General features: G+C 44.0%; 2 protein-coding genes and 1 long non-coding RNA gene across 10 annotated transcripts in view; 1 reads left to right on the top strand and 2 right to left on the bottom strand.

Moving 5' to 3' along the window:
- Positions 1-2,694, bottom strand: part of LRRC56 (leucine rich repeat containing 56) — an 83,165-nt gene extending 80,471 nt beyond the window's left edge. For 5 of the 7 annotated variants that reach the window (XR_007204306.1, XR_007204305.1, XM_048307175.1 and 2 more), the window contains exons 1-2: positions 2,613-2,694; positions 1,229-1,367 (exon numbers count right to left, since the gene is read on the bottom strand). Coding sequence is in view for 1 of the 7 variants with exons in the window: in XM_048307176.1 (XP_048163133.1) it covers positions 1,229-1,262 (34 nt within the window). In the remaining 6 variants the exon portion in view is untranslated. Of the gene's footprint in view, positions 1-1,228; positions 1,371-2,374; positions 2,490-2,612 lie in introns of those variants that run through there. The other 2 variants (XM_048307174.1, XM_048307173.1) reach the window with 2 other exon arrangements.
- A 1,361-nt stretch (positions 2,695-4,055) lies between these two features.
- LOC125327832 lies at positions 4,056-20,853 on the bottom strand. 2 transcript variants are annotated; one of them, XR_007204391.1, is made up of 5 exons: positions 20,749-20,853; positions 19,173-19,254; positions 18,293-18,335; positions 17,333-17,536; positions 4,056-5,579 (listed from the first exon to the last, which is right to left on the bottom strand). It is a non-coding gene; the product is annotated as an uncharacterized LOC125327832 (long non-coding RNA). The 2 variants fall into 2 exon arrangements; XR_007204390.1 differs by lacking the exon at positions 20,749-20,853 and adding an exon at positions 19,593-19,666.
- HRAS (HRas proto-oncogene, GTPase) overlaps positions 19,654-21,000 on the top strand; it is a 41,933-nt gene continuing 40,586 nt past the window's right edge. The window contains exon 1 of the mRNA XM_048307780.1: positions 19,654-19,734. The gene's annotated coding sequence lies outside the window, so the exon portion shown is untranslated. The remainder of the gene's footprint in view (positions 19,735-21,000) is intronic.

Raw genomic sequence — 21,000 nt, 5'->3', positions numbered from 1 at the left:
ACTCCATTAAAATAAAGCAAACCCATGCCCAATCACCACGTATGTTAGGAACACTGAAAAAACAGAAAAAAAGAAAACCAAAGTAGTTTTAGGACTCCATTCTAAAAATTAATTTAGAATTAAAGATGTAAAATATGCAAGATAAACAGACAGTTTGCTATACTTTGAATACTGCTTCCAGATGTGAGAAGCTGTAGTCAAAGAAATGTGTGCTTTCTGAATTTATTTTTTTTTAATATCAGATAATGTTTCTTTGAACTAGCCAGGGTCCACAGTCTTTTTCTTTTAATGCAGACACACTAGTATTTATTGCATCTGCCATGGCAAGTCTGGTCTTCTGATTTGTATTATAGCAAGTACTTGTGACCCTACTGATATAAAATAGGTTTTGCTTGCAATTTTTTTTCAAGCCCACATGTGACTCCATAGAAAGTATAAAAACACTAACCATTATTTTAGCAAACTAAAATTATGCAGATATATCTAAATAATTAATTTCTGTGAAAAGCTCATGAATTTTCCAATTGAAAAAAATAACCTCCTCATAATTCCTCACAAATAAATATTCATCCATTCCCATTAGCAACAAACATAGTGATCCCAGATTTATGGTATAAATATGATATGTTACTATGTTGCTGCACTTTTATACTACTTCAAACATTGAGGATAAATGTGATTTCTTTAACTGTGTCCCCTAAGGAACTTCAGTTAGAAAAGCACATGCATCACCATCAATAATATCATTCCAGTCCAGTGCTAAACTCACATCTGGTCTCACATGAAATAAGCACCCTGCTTTATATAGGATCAGGTCCCTTGAATGGTGTAAGAACAGGCTGATGGCATCCCAGGCCATGGGCAGAGCCTGTTCTTTCACTGACAGCAGTGTACAAATAGCAAACTGAGCTGCTCACGGGTAGATGTATCCATGTATCAATCCCTTGAGAGGTCAGACCCCCAGGAGCATAGTCATTCTCAGTGGTAAAGCCAAGAGAGAGAACACAAAGTCCAGGAAAAAAAATCACCACAACCTCCATAACAAAACCTGTTAATGCCAGCAACTCTGAAATCTGACATGCCTGAACACTGTAGTTTTAATCCAAAATTTTAGGTGAATTGAAACCAGAAAAAATAACATGAAGAAAAAGAATGCCATTAAATGGGAGCGTAATTTTAAAAAATTCTGAGACATTTTCAGTCATTTGTACATTTGAAATTACTTTACCTTTTCTTCCAATGCCACTGCTGCTCTGCATCATTTGCCATTCCTCTCCTACAGAGATTTTAATTTAGTAGTCACAGCTGCTTATCTTCATTTATCTTGACTGACAGGTGCTCATAGTGTTATTTAATTGTTCCATGTCCTGCTAAAACAACAGTAAGAACACAATATCCAAGAGAACAAAAACCAAAACAAACCCAAGAGATTCTGAGCATTTAACAATTAATAAAAAGAAATACTTTATTCACTGTAGCAGCAGAAGTCCATGTTCAATAGGGCTTAAAAGTGGAACAGGACACGAAGCAGTGGAGCCTAGAAGAGCTTAATGAAAGTGTAACTCATTACAGTTCCCAAAGAGACCGTGAGAAGGTGAAGGACTTGATAGAGAAGAATCTACATAGTTGGGGGAAAAAAAGTTTTTTACTGAACAAAAAGAACACTGATTTCCTGGTAGGAGTAAGCTGATTCTGTGTTAGAGAAAACATTGCCATTGGGGTAGCATGGGATAAAAGGTTAATGTCAACATTTAGCATACTTTCACTGTATCAGTTGTCAGAAAATGTTGCTATGTAAAAGCAGTCAAAATGGAAAATAGTAGGTGAGCAGGAACATTCATATCAGGAATCAATAGCTATAGAAGACAGGTGCAGAGCGAGGATAGTACAGGCCTCACAGACAGGACAAAGGGACAGCTGGAGATATCCAATTAACTAATTACTGACTGCTAAAAACTATGAGTGGGTAAAGCAAGTTCATTTCCAAATCATTTTCCATACCACAGAGTGGTCATGAGCAGGACAGGGACCACACCTGAGCCCTTTCTGCAAGAAGCTGAACAAAGCTTAAAGCCCATAAGCTTGGCACTGGCGAGTCTCTTCAGCCCTTCACGAGAAGCTGAGGAGGCACCACGGAGGAGCCACGTTCTCTCAGCGTGATATACCTGGGAATACTTTTACAACATACACCTGCCCGGGACTATTTATTCATCAACTTTGTTCTCCTTAGAACTCCACCAAAACATAAAATTTAAACACGCTGTTACATCTCCCAGATTCATTGCCAACACTGACATAAACAGAGACTTTCAGTCTCAGACCTCAGGTGCTTTCCACCTGCACGTTGGCTGGATTGCTACAGTGATGCACGTACTTTGGTGGGGTCTTCAAACTCTGGGACGCATTGGAGGTGTCCCACACCAGTCAATATGTCCCGCTCCAGTCCAGCGTGTCCCACACCGACCACCGTGGTCACCACGACGGCCTTTTTTCAACGCCCCTTAAAGCCGGGTGCACAAGCCCAGGGTAAGGAGGGGAACTCAGCCCCACGCCCACCACACACCCACACCTCCCACCGCTCTCTCCCTCTCTCCCCCCGGGCCGGCTCGTACCTGCGGGCCGGGCCGGGGCCGCTGGGCTGCGGGGAGAACGGGAGAGCAGCGCGGAGGGAGCGACAGCGGCCGCCCGTCGCCCGGCAACGCCGCGGCCCCGGCACCTGGAGCGGCCCCCGGGCCCGCCCAGCCACCCTCCCCATCGCCAGCGGGAGGAGGAGGGTCTGGAGGTTCTGCCGAGCCGGGAAGGGCTCATGGCTGGGAATAGCAGGGGAGTGTGCTTGCAGAGGGAAGCGTGGCAAGGCAGACAGCGGGAGCAAAATGGGGGGAGCAGGGGTGGGCACGGCACTGAGGACAGGAACGGGACGGAAAAGGCAACAGGACCCCTGTGTGGGATTTGGGAGACAAGTGATCACGCGGCTGAAGGAGGGGTTGGGGACATCTCTGTTCCACACAACATCCAAAACCATTGCTGGCCGATGAAAAACTAATGACATCATCATGCACAAAAGTGATCCCACATGCCTGCAGTGTGTTAAAGACCAAAAAATATAGCTTGTGGCAGGTAACAAGGCTGGTTTCACTAAATGATTTTGCATTTTAAAAAACCCCGAAGAAACAAACAGATTAAAAGATTAAATTTCCAGACCAGAGTCGTCAAAAGATTAGACATGTAAGAATGAAGTTTATCATAACCTGGATCCAACAGAGACAGTTCAACTTTTGCTGGTGACATTATCAAACATCTCAGTGCAAGAGTGCAAGTCTAGTGCAGCTCTTACCATTCTCACTCACACTTGGAAGATGTCTACATTCCCACATTTCAATATAGGTTTCATAGATCGGGCACCTAGGAAAATGCGATTGTATGCTCAGTGGTCCCACGTGAAAAGCCTGCTTTTTCAGGGGTTTACATTCTGGATAGTACCCAGCATGTTCTTGGGCACAGCCCTTAGCAGTGGTTCTCTCGGAGGCAGGAAGGCAAGAGGTCTGGAGGGAAGACACAGAGTCCTGCCTACCATGTAGAGGAGGCTGGGGTTTTGACTTCATTATTTGCATGCACTCACCCCCTCACTCCTCCCATATATTCCGTGCCTTTGTGAGGATGTGGGAGAGCAGCAGCTGCTGGTGGATTGCATCAGCATTCCCTCTGCAACTACATTCAATTTACTCTAGGGTTTGGAAAACACTTAGACCATAGGTCAGGAAATGTGTTGACTCCCCTCTTGCAGGGTCTGACGGTCAATTAACATCAGAGAAAATCACCAGGGGCCTGATTTTCCAAGGTGCTAAGCACACTCAGCTCCACCTGGTGTCATTGCAATCCAGCTTCCCATCTTCACAGGAAGGAAGGCAATGGGCCTTGACGTGCTCCAGGAAGGTAGTGTGATTCAGTGAAAACAATACTGAATCAAGCATCTGCCCCTGGAATTTTATTCCCAATTCTGCCATTTTTTTTTTCCAGGTAAGTAGCTCAAGTCACCTTGACTCAGTTTCCCAACGTACACCTTCTTGGGACACACTTCCCAAAGATTATCTGTGGAGTATGTGTATTGTGTATCCACACATCTGCATGGTAGTTTTCTTCTTTTCCTTGTTTTGCTGGAAATAATCTACTTACGGCCAATGCAGTCTGAACTATTTGAAACCAATTGAAGAAATGCATCTTTTCATCATTGAGGAAGAGAAAATTCTGGCACAATTTCAGGGTAGATACAGAAGCTTTACATCTCTTTATTCAGAGTTACTGTAATTGTGCTGGCACCATTCCCAGAGCTGAGCTAAGGTCAGCGAGAAACCTGTAAATTAATAACTGTGGAGCTGATGTGATCTCTATCCAGGAACCATGTTTTACATACATGAAGCTTCATAGGAAAGAAAAGTCATGCTTCAGTTTACCAAGAAAGTTTTAGAATCTTAATATCGACAATTAGCATACCTTGGACCCACCTGGAGACAGTGGACCTGATTCTGATCTCACCTTCACAGGAACTCCACAAAATGTGTTACTCTGGATTAATTATATTGGTGCTACTCAAATGAACAGGAATTGGGTGAAGCCTCCTCTGAAAACCAGGCCTAGATAAACATGCTTTTCCTTTGGGATTCTTATTTTACAAGAAGAGATTTGTCTGTTCTTCTGGTTTTATTCAGCCAAAAGCAACATCCAATCAACCCAGTCTCTTATTAATATTATTGATCAATAGATAATCGCTGTTGCTACTTGCATTACTAACATTTAAGAATTTCATTGTACTACAACTCAGAAACGCAGAACCAGAGGGGACTTTCTGGTCAGAGGAAAGTTTTCTGCTACTGCATATAACCCCATCAGAGTCATTTAGATATGTATCAGTGTCTCCCTCCTTCTGAAAGATTGGTTCAAAGTGTCTCTCTGAAGATAGTTCCCCTTGCAGCCTGAACTCTTACCCTCATTAGCCAGCCCTGTAATCACCCTTTTTCTTGTGAGAATCCTTTTTCTAGCACAACTAACAATTTAATAGAATCATAGAATAGTTTGAGTTGGAAGGGACCTTTTAAAGGTCATCTGGTTCAAGTCGGTAATACAGAACAAGGATATTCATCTCCATTTTATACAAAAAGACAAAAAACTAATCTGAGATTAAGTGGAGAGCTCATACTATGGTACTGCCACCTCTATCCAGACTGCAGTTCTGCTAGAAAATTCTCCCATCTGCTTGTATTGCATGATAAGCAGAACGCTGGCAACTTTGGTAATTCTTCTATTGGTTAAGAACTAGCAGCTACCAGAGCATTTTCAAAAAAAAATCAACTCAGGTCTTCAGAAACAGCTTTGAAGTCTCGACTGTGGCATTAACCTCATGATTTCATGTGATTGAAGTCACTGTTTTCAGGAGATGATGTAAGAACAGTTTCGACCACAGCAGGTGTTTAGAAGTTCGTCCTCAGAAGCAATGAATGAGGCTGAGAGGGAAAAACAACTGATCCAAAGATCCGGAGGATGACAGGAGTCTGCGAATTGAATTTATTTTGCTGTCACTGCACCTGGCATGAAAAGAAAGGGCAATGAGAGAATCCAGTTAATAAAACATCTTCTCTGATTCAATGAATCTGGGCATTTGTTTTTGCTCCTTTTCAAAGGCTTATGTGAATTCATAAACTGCAATTAGAAAGGAAAGCTTCGTCAGGAAACATATGGCATTTTGTACAAAGCTGTATCTTTTCAAACTGAACTAGACCTGGAAAAACTTTTGATAACAGTTTTTACAGAGTATTTTAACTCACACTGAAAGATGGGCATTCGTAGTTTTGTGTTGCCCTTGCTTCTATAAACAAATAAACCAAACTACTGATGTCACCAAAATCACACAGAAACCGTGTGTGGCCTTTGAAGGTGACCACACACTTCCGAGGTCCTGAGCCAGTGCTCAGTGACAGAACCTCTCTCCTCTCACTGCTGCATTCTCGCTGAAGGAAAGTGATCATCCTCCTTGGAGTGGTAGATTTTTGGGGTACTAGAAGGCAATAAAAGCAGCAAATAACACCTTGTCATGGTGCAGGGTCTCTTAGAAAAAAGGTAAGCTTAAGACAGGCTTCAGTTGTGTTGAGATATCTCACTAGCTTAAACCCCGATTCAACTCTGCTGGGAAGGAAGAACTCTGGTGGAACCCCACTTTCAAACAATACCCAGTGCAGATGCCACACCAGAGGGACCTTTCCTTCCTTTGTACTAATTGCTTTAGAAAAGCAGGTTCTGGTTCATGACCAAGTGATTCTACTCAGGAGTAGTTGCATTACTGTGCAGTCAAGATGATTGATTGGGATGAAAGACACAGTAGCAAAGGTGATATAGGGCACTGTACTAATATTTGAGCCACTGAGCCAGGACTACATAATTCCAGAAAGGCTTATTTCCTATTTCTGCCTTAATTTTAATGAAAAGTTGTAAATAAATAAATTAGTAAATGTAATATTTTTCTCCCTTTACATTTTTACAGGAAAAAGGAAACAAAAGCTTCTTATCTGAAAAAAATACTGAGAGCCAGAAAAGTATGCTTGTACTCCCTTGTTTATATAATTCCTGACTCAAGATGAATCAATGGTAACTTGAAATGCCTGTGTATAAATTATTATTGTTTGGGCCTCTGTTCAAGGCCCTCTACCTTTCTCAGTTTCTTTTGGGTCAAACTATTTCCTGGTTTTGGAAAGCTCAAGAATGCTGTCTGCACACATCTGCTTTTCTAGTGTATGGTATCCTGTCCCATGGTATGGGACAAGTCCAAATCTTCTCTACAGCTGCCAGATGATAATTTTTACCAAAGACATGGTAGGTACAAAACCCAGTGTTGTTACAACTGTAGTACCACTATGGGGCTTCATTCAGTTTAGGGGCATCATCGTGCTTGGTGTGGTAGGAATCCTCTGCAAGAGAAGATCTTGCTGAGAGGCATTAAAAATGGCAGGTTCAAAATCAAAATATAAAAGGAAGAGCACTGGCTGCAGGATTAATGCCCCTGGGATACAGAATGTCTCTTCCTGAGGATATTTATAATCCACACCTGGACCACATTGTTGGTGGTCCTTGCATTTCTTCTGGGATGAATTCCATGGTCAATGATTGAGTTACAACTTTGTTTTCAACATTAAACTAAGGGGGAAATGAATTTATATTGGAAAGGGGTTACGGTCAATGATTCTTTCTCTACAGTTTTTCAGGAGCAACATTTGTTCTTTTTCATTACTTGCTGCAGTGTAAAGGAACCTGTGGCCTCACTGCACTTTTTAGGTTTGTTTTTCCAAGCAGGATTTAGCTGTGATATTCATCTAGTTGTCTTCAGACAGGGGAACCAGCAGCTTTCCAAAGTGTACTTGCTTTTTCTGCCAATGCAAAGCGGCCATAAAATGTTACCAAATCAGAAAGGGGTTGTTATTTTCACTTCCCATCAGTGTAAGTGACAACATAAGATGTGAAGCAGTGGAGAAATTGCGGCTTTAAAAAAAATTAATCAGGTCAAAGCACCAGTTTGCATGCCACTACACCACTAGTTTGCATGCACTTTGCACGGTTCAAAGCTTACTCTGAATGCAACTCATGTACACCAAGGCTTTCAGCCATCACAGCAACAGCACCACTGTGAGCCATGCTACACACAACAGCTCTGGCGAAAGTCCTCAACAAATCCCTGTCCTGCAGGGCAGGAAATAAGGTGGCTGGAGCGCAGTCTGCAGATGTGGAGGGAGATCAGCAGGTAGATAAACGGGGCCAGGCACCTCTGCAGACTGGAACAAACACTGTGCATCCCTGTGCTCACCCATGTAATCCTAGGGCCAGCATGTGTAGCCTGGAAGACACGGTTCCCTGTCCTAACATTCTAAGAGCCAAAGTGCCCCTTTTGCCTCAAGTGCCTTGCCCATCCCCAGGGGTGTTTCAGCTCCACAGTCTTCGAGGTGATCTGTGCTTCCTTCTGGCTCAGCATCAGTGAATGAACTGAGCAAAGGCAAAAATGGTTCTCTCTGCTCTGTCAGAGGAAGCCTTGACCCCTACACATCTGCTTCTGCTGCAGGCAAGCCTGGGGTCGAGTTCAGCAAATGCTGTACAGGCGTGAAAAGTGATGCAACACACCACCATACCATACTGGGATTTTCCCTAGGATTTAAGCAGCTCAGGTTGCCTTTTCCACAGATAGCCTCTTTGGAAAGCCTTGAGATTCATCTGTATTTGGATCATTGCCATGTATAACTTCCTCTAGACTACTAGAAGGAAGTAGTAGTAGAAGGAATCCTATCCTCATAGAGAATGAAGAATGTTTCCCTGTCCCCAAAATGACAGGAGAGACCTGATTTCCAGACACTCTCTTTACAGCCCTGGCTCTGATTTTGCATAATGTGTGCTTAGAGAAAGGACTGTGTACTTACATCCCAGCAGCTAAATTAGATTAGTGATGAGAAAAGATGGATTATTGGTATGCTTCTCTATGTTTTATGCACTGTCTAGAAATTTCAGTACAATTCAGCTTCATTACCTAACTCAGCATGCTGGCTGAGACCCAGACAGATGCTCAGGTACTGTTCCCAAGTACTGAAAACCATAAAACACATCCCAGTCCACACAAATCTCACACCCACCTCAAAAGCCTTGCTTGACAGTTTGTTTTCAAGGCTGGATCTGTCAGCAGCCCCATTGTCTGGTGACAATGACAGTCTGGTGACATGGCAGTGAACATGGCATGTTGTCTGCTCCAGGGGACTCCAGTTGTGCTTGTAGGCCAGCTCTTTGGCCATGAAAACCTGCACTTTATCACTGCTCTTTGGCCATGAATGCTTGTACTTCTGGCTAAGCACTCCATCCTCTTTTCTTGAAACACCTTAGAAGAGACCCTGGGTTAACCCTTAGAGTGGCTGAATAGAAACTCCTAGTGCCTGAGCTGGGTGGTGTGCATTGGGCTGAGCAAATGCCTTCAGAAGACAACAGAAATTCAGAATGGGAATCCTCCCATGTCCACAAACTACTGCTATCTGTAGGAGCCACAAAGCTCCTGTAGTACTGTGACTCACCTTCATTCACTTCCTACACAGTCTGAGCAAAGACCTTTTGTTCCCAGACTTGCCTACTGTTGTTAGTAACGGAGGTGGACTTCTGAGAAAGTGAAATGTGTGTCCCCCCAACAAGTCCTGACACATCACCACTGGCAGAACCCGTCTTCCTTGGAATACACTTGGCCACTTCCTATGCCATGCTGTGGATGAACTAACACAGACCATTCCAATTAATCCTGTGTACCAAACACTGGCAGCTGTCTAATATCTAAGTCATCAGTTGATTCCTCCCTGAAGTAGCAGATCATGGTACAAGTTGAGCTGATGTTAAAAATGTATTTCCTTCTCATGCTCCTCAAAAGCCAGTGGAAACACAAGTGTCTAGGATGCAACTATATATACATTGTTTACTGGTTAACTCCTGGTTTGTGGAAGCAGATTTTCCAGGCGCAGATCACAATTTCCTTTTCTAGAGAATTGGGCAGCTGGACCTATGCCTACAGCTGTTTGCACAGGCCACTTCTTTCTTCTTTGAGATACTCGCATCACAATACATGAGCAACATACACAGCCCTTGGCAACCTGGTGAGTGAAATACAGAGACCTTGGGGGTGTGGGGGAAAAAGGGAGGGAAATAAATAACCACACCATGGGTGTGATCTCAAACCCATTGAAGTTAAAGGAAGTGATTTCAACATGCACCATCTACTCTGCAAAGCGGTGCCAAACTAACTCTAAGCTATTGGGCTTTCCAAAACCTCCACAAAGACCATGTTTATAAATTGGTGTTGTGTTGCTGACAACCGTTGTGATAACTCTTGGTTAATAATCATTAAAATAAAATCCTTGTTCCAGCAGCATGCTTGGCTGCAGCAAGAGCTGTAGGCAGGTACCAGGGACTAGGGCTAATGACAAAGCTCTGGATGGAGAGAGAAAGGAGAGACAGTAAATAAAATGCAGGAATTAGCCTGAGGAATATTTCAACCATGGGTCCTTAAATATCACAGGTAAAGAAATATCTTAGAGTAGGAATTGTCTCCAACTTGGACATAGCAATATCTGAGTACTTTTCATCCAGCAAATTTGTAACACTGTTTATGAAGGAACTTTATATCATTTTTCCTGCTGCAGCATAATATCTGCTTAAGCCCAACATTTTAAAATACCTTTGCCACATGGAGATGAGGAGGTGACTCAGGACAAACATGCAGACCTCAGCTTGGCCTTTGAATAGGTGCTTCACATTTGTGAAATCAACAGCTACAATATGCTTCTGGAAAAAAGCATGCCAGCCCGAGGGCAGATCTGCTTGTACAGTCACTGCACCTGGAATTACAGCCCGTGTTGCCATCCAGACCATCTATAGGTACCAACCATCTACGACCGGAGCAGCTCAAGTAGCCGGGACATCCCTCAGGATGGGATGTGCTGCTTGCTGCTGTACCAAAGCCAGCTGAATGACGTCTCAGAACAAGGTGCAATTTTTGTGTCAACAATGGGATCATTAATATGAGCGTCTGCAGGCTTCAGACCAAATCCCTTTCTTGGAACAATGCAAAGGGAGTTAAGGGGGTATTTTTTGTTGAGCCTAAGGCTGAGCTCCCCTGCTCCAGACTGCAGCACACAGACAGTGGTAAGTGTGTGCGGACAGACAGGACTTTGCTCTCTAAACCAGCCTGGCTCATTGCCCAAGCTTCAAATGCAGCCTGTGAGGGTTCGACTCCAGACAATTTGATGGATACTGTGTGGGTGCTGGAGGCAAGAGAAGCCAAGAAAATGAAATATCTGTCTCTCAGTTGCTCTATTTCCTGAGATATTTAATACAAATCCTTCACTTCTGTAAATACACTTTGCATGCTGCTATAGGTAGGGTGTGGTTCTAAGTGTGATACTATGAGAAAAGCGTGCAATACATAAACCAAAACTGGAGAGTGTTTCATCTACAGGCATCATTCCTTACAAGTAGTAATAATATCCACGTGCTAAATTCATTTATTCCTGCAAACAGGTCATAAATTACATGGCAGCACATTAATCCCCTTTTATCCCATTCTTTGACCTCCTCTGCAATATGCCTATTGAGCCTTTTCTACCTGCACTGCTTTTAACTTTATCAAGTGCCTTAAGCCCTCTGAATTTTGATCATTGAATGCCAACAACTGCAGTGATTAAACTGAAGCCTGAACCATCCCCATTACTAAAAACTCACCACTTGCCTTTTCTGCAAGTCTCATTTCAACAGCATTCCTCTCCTCTTCTCCCTTGGCTGGCTCTGATTGAAAAAAATATGCAGGACCATTTCCCAGGGTTAATTTTTAATAGTATCCTCACTGCTGCAGCAGATGAAGTCATTTATTATCCAGCAGGCAGCATGCTAACATGCTAGGCAATGGCAAATGCTGAAGGAGGTGACTCAGGCATAAGCAATCAGGCGGAGCTGTGCATTCCCACCTGCCGGACGGCTCAGCACAAAGAGCCGAGCACAGCGCTTTAGTTTACCCTACACTTGCATCTTCATCCAGGGACACCTGGATTCCAGCCATGCAGCCAGTGAGGTTTATTTGCTTCACAGTTATGTGCAAAGCATGTACATGAACAGAGGCCAGCCCTCCCTCAGCCTGGGCACTTTTTCCTCTAAGAAAGGTGGTCATCCCTGCTGCAGGAATGTGTCAGCCCAGGCAGTTTGGCCCTAAGTAACACTTTGTGATCTCAGGCAGACTGGAGCTCAGCCTACCCACCTGTAAAACAGGTTTAATGGTAGTTGGCTATTTTTATAGAAAAGCTGGGAGGATTACATCATGTCTGAAATCTCTAGATGAGAATTTCTTAGTGGCAGAGAGCACTTTAAAAGAACAGCTCAAAATTAGGGCCAGAGCAGGCTGGCAGCCCAGTGAGCAGGTAGAAATGACTACAGAAGCTGCACTGTTCTTGTCTCATTACCCAAGAGCCTCAGAAAGTCTGGGATGCAGATGATTCACAAACCAGAAAGTGCTTTTGAATTACTTATTAAGTAGGATTCATGTTGCTTTTACTGCTCTGGGACACACAAGGTTGGGCTGCAGAATCCCTTTTGCCATCTCCTCAGAGTGCAATGTGGTGGTAATGCAGGGCTCACTCACCCATGTATCTATCACAGCTGTATTTTTGCCTCCACAGAGTAGGCCAAAGGCCACCGAAGAAGTACATGAATCCTCCCTGTATCTGCAGTAAGCTTTGGATCAGACCTCAGTAAGCCAACAGGAACGTGCGGCTAAACATGCTACAACAAGTTCACTGCCATGTGCTGTTCTGCAGGAGAGCTGGTGTGAGTGTACTCCTGAAAACCAGGAAGATCTTGACTAAGGAGGCAGCAGCTTCCTGCTTAGTCCTCTCTGGAGCACACCAGTGCCACTTAAATGGGGAAACAGAGCAGCTCTGAACCCATTCCCTCCCCTGTGCACTATCCCAGAGAAGCCAGAGGGAGGGTATTGTTTTACTCTTAATTCACTTTGTGATCACGTAAGTCCCCCAAATCCCACTGCCAGTAAGCTCCAATGATTAAACAGCTCACTGAAGGGAAACTACAGCTAACACCTTCTACCCCTATCAAAGCATACTGCTAATGAGAACTGGGAAATGGCTCAATGTTAATACAACATCTGTAGATTAACATAAGCTTACCCATGTTATCATAGTCAATGGCTGAAATTCCATCAATCACTTGGATTCACGTAACATTTGTGATCAGTGTTTTTGTACGTTAACCTCAGTATTTCCCCAACAACTGTCTGCTGACTGAAAGTGGGAAACACGAAGTCATCAGTCTGAAACCAGAGAAGAAATTTGCAAGGTGTTGCTTTGGGCATCTCAGCTTAGGAATCTTGCAGGAGGTCTGACTTCTAAAATGTTTAGCATTGGCCCCCTGAAAGCCCTCAGAGAGTATCTGGGTGATTTGCATGCGCACACACACACACAGAGTCACACCACTGCTGAGCTCATGAACATCTGCTTGAAAAGTTACCTAGAACATGCAATGGACCTGCACCAGTCCTGCAAGATGCGAGTGACTGCAGGTCCTCTTCTGCTTTTCACCTTCCCTGATGGAGAAGCAGCAGAAGAAAGGGGATGACCAAACTGCATACAAAAAACTCAAGATGCCGTGGTCAACTTTATGGCTTCGGTGTAGGGTCTGTAATATGGAATGGGGTAATTGCCAGCAAGAAGAAAATCGTGTGAAATAGGTGTAGAAATACCCTGGAGAGGTCAACTACATCATGTCGCTGACTGAAGGGATGATTTCTAACCCTGTGCTGCTCTTGAAGGCATTTGTGTGGAAGGACTATGACCTCACCTTTACTAGGGGTCTCTCAGGACAGCCTAGACAGGATAGTGACACCAGAGCATAACCTAACTGCCAAGGAGTCCTTCCAATATTTAACCTGGATCTCACTTGATGTGGGAATACCGCTACCACCACAAGCTCCCAGGGAGCTCTATAATTCAGCATCTCTAGCTCTGACAACGAGCAGCTGTACTGCAGGAGAGCGTCTACCTTTGCTATAAATAACGTCAAGGCTGAGGTCACCCATGGACTTCGTCACGGCAGCAGCGCGTGTTTTAGGTAATCACAGAAAGGGATGAAGGGGGACCTGGAAACACTGCACAAGAGCATCAGGAAGAGGCTGCCACGGAGGAAAACAGCTGTCTGTGATGGAAAGGGACCAGATAAGCAAGCTTTACTAAGGTTGGGTAGGAATAGAACATACACTGGAGTGTCAAGAGCACTAAGAAGCAGAGAGATGCTGGGGAGGCTGGATTCTATCCTCCTCTTCAGTCTGCAGGGTGGTTTTATTTGATGTGAGTACTGCTTCACATCTGCTTTACTTGCTTGCATAGATAGGAACTCATGGCACTCATGGAACTCATGAGGAGATGCTCATGGCATCTCCTTACAGTAGAAGGAAAACCAGAATTTAGTGAGGGCCTTAACAGAAGAGAAAAAAAGGCTCAGCAGCTTGAGTGTGATGATGAGGAGGGATGCATGGCAGGGATAGAGACAATGTGTGGCCAGTATATTAAAAAACAGTCAAAGGAAAAGGAACCAGTAGTTTAACAGATAAACACAAATGTCCTTAATTCTATCTAGTTCTACCATGTGTGCGTGCCTAAATAATACTGTGCAACACTGCTTTGAAATTTCTGCAAGAAAGAGATGTAGTTAGCAATTGTTCTTTGATGCTGAGGGGAAGAAAATCAGCATTAGCTGATGAAGAAGAAGAATATTTTAAAAAGAATACCAATAATCTTAGTGTCTTCTCCAGGAGGACATGTGGGATGGTCTGAGATTTCAGTAGAAACTCATCTGGTACAGAGAGGCCTTGAACTACACAGATAAATCTGTTGCACATCAGTGAATGCAGAAATGATATAGAGCACAAGACATCCCTTAGCAACTCATCCTGCTTCCACTCTGGAAATCTGGCTCCTGCCAGCAAAACTGACAGATGACCCAGAGCATGTTAAGTGATCCAAACTGTCCCATAAAAAAACCTGGTAGCGTATCAGTTGCAAAGTGTTCAAACTTTTCTGTGGAGTCTGAAAAAGAAAATCACATGAGGACTAAATATCACAAGGGCTTCTTAACAAAAAACAAGGCTTCTGACTTCCAAAGACCTGAGTTATTGCTGTATGAAGACAAAGGCAAAAGCCCTCTCTCAGAGTGCAGTGATCTGAAGATCAGGCTCCAAGGGAATGATTGACATTCCATTCAGGCTGACAGCTAACAAAAGCTCCTGTACATATGCCAGCAAGCCACTGCCAGGAAAATCAGTGCGGCTCCCAACTTGCAGATTTCTGCATTACCAGGCCTCCTACCCTATGTGACCCTTGCTGTTCTACGCTGGCAGGCTCAGCAGAGAGTGGAAGGAGACACAGGACCTCACCAACCCTGGCAACTTTTGATGAGGTGGGGGCATTTCATGAAAGAATCCGTGTCATTTCTAAGTAACTCAGGCTCCAGACACACCACATGATCAGCTACATCTCCCTGAAAAAAGCATGAATAGTCAAAAAGAACATTTGTTGGGGGCTTAAGCTAACACCCACAGGAACAAACGGGACACTGCAGAGGGCAGTGTGCTTCAGATCAGACTGAAACTAGCAAGCAGTTGTTGAAAGCAACACTGCTTGCAAATACTCAGAGGTAAAACCCGTATCTCATCTCTCCCCCTGCTCACTCCACACAGCAAAATCTGAAGTCCAACCATCCCATCATCCACTCAGGTGAGGGCCTCATGTCACCAACTACTGCATACCAGATCTAGGGAGATGTGATCGTTGTCCATTCCCACAGTGTCGCTATGAGGAGGCTGACTAGGAAATCACCAGTCTTTGAATTACATCTCCTCTGTGTGCGTGTGTGTTTGGGTTGTGGGGTTTTAATAGCAAAAAAAGGAATCAGCAGCTGTCTATATTTTTAAACTATGGAACATAGATCTTCCACTTCCAAGCTCTGATTACAAAGCCTTTCATTTCTGCAATTCCAGAGCATCTTCTCTGCAAGTTTCTATTCTCAGTTCAAAATTGACCAAATCCAAATGTAAGCAAAATTTATTTCAGTCAACTGGAATCTTTCCTCTCTCTAGCTTTGGTGGAGCTTGGGCCACGCACCTGACAAGATGCTGCCTTGCTTATTTCAAAAAGGAAATCTATGATAAGAAAGATCCTGTCCTGGATCAGATAACCCTCCAGAACTGACGACTTTGCTCTGCCCACCCAGAATCTTCTGCAACATATCAAATGTTGAAAGAAGCCTGAGCACTTTTATTTAGTAGCATTTAATCCAGTATTAATGCCATTATTTTGGGGATTAAAAACAAAGTGGTCCCATTCACTGCTTGGGTCATTTGAAGCAATGTGATGTCTTTGGAGATGATATAGAGGAAGATTTTGTTGATTTATTGAGGACTGATTAATTAATTCAGTGTTTTCTTTTGTTAATTGATTACTCCAGGAGATCTTTCCAGTTCAGTGTCTGTCTTAAAAACCCTTTGCAGCCAGGACTGACTGATCTTTTTTTTTTCTCTGTGTGGTCTTTCAGTTGGACTGCTGCTTCCAAGTCTTAGGTATCTCCAAGATTCCCAGGCCCTTGGGATGACAGTACACACTTGTGACTTTTCACATTTGTGATTTCTCTTGTGCCTACGTCTCTCTTGGTACAACCTGCAGTAAGGATTAGCCCGCTGACTTTTTCCAGTCTCTAGGAGACTGTGTTAAATTATAGTGTTGAACAGTTTTAGCATGGTTCCTTTGAGATGACTTTCATTTATCTCATGGTTTCTTTGTGCTGCAGGAGACTCAGATCTTTCCCAAGTCTTTTTATAGTCAGTCACTCACTGTATAAGAATTCATTGTCAAGAGTGAACTCTAGCTTTGCATCTCACATAGATTTATCTGATATGTTAAGAGTTTCTTTTCAAAGGCTTCTTTCCAAGTCATGCTATTGTCAGGGTTTGTAATCTAGCAGTATTTTCTCTATAACCTCACCAGGAAGCCAGAAGAGAATTGTCCATGAGTCGCGAGAATTTTACCTGTGAATTCAGCTAGGCCCCAGGCAGCTCAGAAAGTTGGCCACTGTTTCTCAAGCATTAGTACTAGTGCATGAACAGACTGGGAGAGTGCTTTTAAAATAGAAGGGGGAGCATACACTTCATTCCATCACACAGTTCAAGCTGTGTTACTTGTGGCTCAAATCAGTAGTCAAGGGATTAAGAAACTCTCAGTTTTTCCTTCGCTTTTCAAATCTGTCCCACAGAAGACATCCTTTCCGGCTCCAGAGTAAAGCATACCCTAGACCCACTCCAGATCTACAGATGAGCCTATCCTCAGCACAGGATAGTGACACTGGCCTCTGTGACTCTTTGCACAAACAACAGTTTTCAAAATTGTCCTCCTCTGAGCTAACAAAACTCAGTTTTTATTTTCTCCTAAAGTGATAACTATGAGGGTTTCCCCTCTCTGCCCTTAGCTGATTCCCTTTGCCATTTCTAAATTCACTCACTAACCCAAGGAAGCTGTGTGGCAATGAGTCTGTCCCTCTAAAGAGAATGGGTTTGAAGATGGATTTCGCAAGCTTATTCCATCCTCTGTCTCAGGTAACTCCAAAGTACTTACAGATATGCAGACTTGCTTCACTTAAGAAAAAAAAAATAGAGGACAGTAAAATAATGGAGACTGTCAGAGAATGCAAGGCAAATTAATTTCAGAATTGGTTCATCTCTTACTGGCATCTTCAGAGTTGCATCAGCTTGCTGAGGAAATGGATTTGTCCTTGTGTTTCTGAGAATCCAGCCTTGTTTCAATTCTTCTGGACACTTCCTTCTTTCCTTCTGACTGCACTGCAGCTTTGATCCAAGTATCAGATAGGCCCACAAGGCAGATGACTTGCACTGAATTGAACACAAACTTCTACTGACAGGTTCTGCTACCTAGATGATGCATGGCACACAAGTGAACAAAACTGGTAAGATCTCAGCTTCTTTCCATGTTATAGTAACAAAGCACCTTGTAATGATAATTTTTTTCTGTTCCATAAGCTGATTGCCATGGCAAGTTACTTGTGTTACTTTGTCAGATATTACAAGGAAACAATTTGCATTCCCTAGAAATACAGAAATTTTTAAAAGTCAACTGCTTATCAGTTTGTTTTCTGCCATGACACTACTCATCCTCTTAGCTCAGGGAGAGATGAGCAAGAAAACATCCCAGTATGAGAAAAGGACTTGCAAATTTCTTGAGTCTAGTGTATCTGCAGGAGGACTAAATTAAAAAATCATTAAGAATATGGTGCAATGGGGAAGCAAAATTCACAGGGATCTCTGCTTTTCTCAGTATGCTCTCAGAGACATTGTTAAAGGGAGCACAGTGACAGAGCTTTCCTTGCAAACACTTTTCAAGAAAGTTTTGGTTATACAGAAAAAATGCGCATCCAGGAAAATGGACTAGGTTGAGTTCAAAAGCCATGGAAAGAACCAGAAAGCAATCTGCATGATTAAAAGTCAGGTGAACTTGTAGATACGGTGAAGCAACAGGAGACCCAGAACAACAATAGCAACTGACACCACTAATCTACTCTGTGTCTGCTGAGAACTGATAAACCCTCCAGTATATCAAAAATATATGGTGCATATCTGGATGTATTTAAGTATGTATCATTGTGAAGCTAAAAAATTACTGTTACCTACTTTGCTGATGATTTTGATGATCACAAGAAGACCTTCTCATGTTCTTTTGAGTTTGAGGGAGAAAGAATAATTCAACTTGGGTGTTTCTACTAGCACTCACTCAAAAAAATACTCTGATTTTAACAATGTAGCCTTGATCTGTAGCTGATGAGCAAGTTCAGTTGCTCACTAAGCTCTTGGCATAAGTCTGTATGTCACACAGTGGACAGATAAGTTTACATCTTGACTAGGGGTGAAAATATCAAGGAGTTAGTTTTGGGTCACAGCACCTACAAAAATCAGTGATGCACAGACTGAATTTAGAGTGTTGGTACAAAAAGTCATGACAGGATAAGCACGTCTATGAGTTATGGCCTTCCAACTGCAAGCTACATACAGTTTGGTGAAAACAATCATGAAAAATTGAAGGTATGGGAATGATGGAATGGCTTTTCAACTCCACTGCAGATTTGGGAGTTTCACTGTGGCAGTCAGAGCCTGAGATACTCCCACTTTCCTTTTTATTGCTCTGCATGCCAGTGGACCCAGTATTTGATTAGCCTTCCTTTCCTGTCAAGCAAGGCTTACAACAGTTAGAGCACTGCAAGCCAGACCTTTTCCAAGAATTAAACTCAAGTTTAGAGAAAGGAAGGAATAATCTGCTCAGGAAGAAAAATTTTTTACAGACAGAACGGTCTATGACCTCAAAAAGTATAAATCTGTGCTCTGACAAAAGCAATGGAGTTATGTTGCTTTGCCACAGCTGAGGATCTAGTCCCAATATTTTGCTTTTTCATCAAAAAGTAGGAGGGGAAAGAAGACACTTTTAAGCTATTATTACTCTCTGTGTCTTTTCAAGTCTGTGCCATCACCCCTCTGCGATTGTGTGGCTATGACTCACCAATAGGTGATTGTGTCTCTGTCTTCCAGCAGTCTGCAAACAAATAGTCCTCAGGTATCTCACAGCCTGATGTGATCTGGCACTGAAGAATGAGCAAGAGAGAGGCAGTTTCAGTCTCCTCTTCTGGTGTTTCTTGCTTCTTGTAGGTTACTGAGAAGCTCAAGAAGCATGCACCTGAGGTTCCCCCATAGCTGTGCCTATTTTACTACCTATTTGGTGCTTGCTCCCTGACAAGTTCTTCTGGGCCACCTAGGTACCGAAAAATACAAGCCCATTTTCAGAGTGCTTCAAAAAGCGAGATTTCTGCATGCTCCAGTACCCTGCCTGCTCGTTAGAAACGGCTAAAACAAGATGAGACAGGTAGCCCGGAGAGGCGGTGCATGGTGCGTGCGTGTGTCTGCCTGTGGAGAAACCCATCACCTTTGTGTGTGCTGCTGCTCTGTCCTCAGCTCGCTCGGGAGAGATGCTGGCTTTCCATGAGCTGCGGCCCTCGCTTCTGTGGAGAACTGAGAGGTCATTCAGAGTCAGGAGGGCTTGTTAGAAGCAAGGGAACAGTTTCGAGGTAGGTTAAAACTTCAGCTTTTTTTTTGGACCTGTCTGTTTGCGTGCTGGTTTTCGGAAAAGTGCTCTGGCAGGTTTGTTTGTGCTGGTGCAACACGTTTCTGAGACCTGAGAAAACCTGCACAGAGCTCTCTCAAGGGGTATCCTTAGAACATGTTTAATCTGCTCTTGCTACAAGCTCTGCAGGGCATGAGCTTTCTTTTTATTATGTGTCAAGCATAGTATCTAGAACAATGGTTTTTAGATCGATTTTCAGATTACTAGATACTTTTCTAATGGAAACAATAAATTGTGGAAGTGTGCTTGAAACATATGTCAGAGAGAACAGTGCTTTTCCAGTACCAGGAGCGTGTACTTTATTTGACATCATATTCTGCATCAAAGCTTGATTACTTCTGCAAGCTGCTGGATAATACAGTGACTATGCAAACCACTATCCAGTTTCTGAATAGTAACAGGGGAATCACAGTGTCCAGTAGTAGAAAATGTCTGGTGTACTGTGACAGAACGGGAAGCACTGCATTGACAGACCCGATTTCAGGACATGAAGCTTGAGTCCATCAATATTTACTAGCTCTGCTTCAGCAGTGCTCCTTGCGGGACCCAAATAAGATCAGACAAGAGCCTTTCAACACGCTCGGACCTTCATCTGAAATTGAAGTAATTCTGCTCAGACAGTGCGTATCTCTGCTGCTAAGCCTAACTGAACTCCATCTGCCTTATACGGAGTCAATTCAGGTATCTTTTCTTTTGTGGCCTTAATTGCACTTGAATAATTTGGAGTCATCTATTTTTCTAGGCATTTCCAAGGGCCAGATAAAAGCACCCTGTGAGCTGAGTTTAGCGCAACGGGTAATCAGGCAGGACCGTGACTGGCAATCAACACTACATTTCAGGGGTCTCTGGTCCTCCTCCCCAGAACGCCTCCGTGGGGCGCCGACAAAGGCAGCGCAGCCCCGGGCAGTCCCGCGGGGAAGGGCGGGCTGCGGGAGCGGCCGCCAGGCCTTCCCCTCACCTCGGGTGCGGGGCGCTCCTGCGGAGGGGCCGCCGCGGGGCGGGAAGCGCAGACGGGTCCCCCGGCGGACAGCACGCGATCCCGGCGGCTCCCGGGGCGCGGAGGCAACAGGGGTCACCCGCCGGGGCGAGGCAGCGCCCGACACCCCCCGCAGCCGCCGCCGCCACCGCCCCAGGGACCGCCCCGCGGCCGGGCGGCAGCGGGTGATTGACGGGCGGCGCGGCCCACCCGGAGGGCGGAGGCGGCGGGGGC

Source organism: Corvus hawaiiensis, chromosome 6, assembly GCF_020740725.1.
Source record: "Corvus hawaiiensis isolate bCorHaw1 chromosome 6, bCorHaw1.pri.cur, whole genome shotgun sequence".
Lineage (NCBI taxonomy): Eukaryota > Metazoa > Chordata > Aves > Passeriformes > Corvidae > Corvus > Corvus hawaiiensis.
The sequence above is the reverse complement of the archived record's forward strand: the minus strand, read 5'-3'. Positions and strand labels throughout refer to the sequence as shown.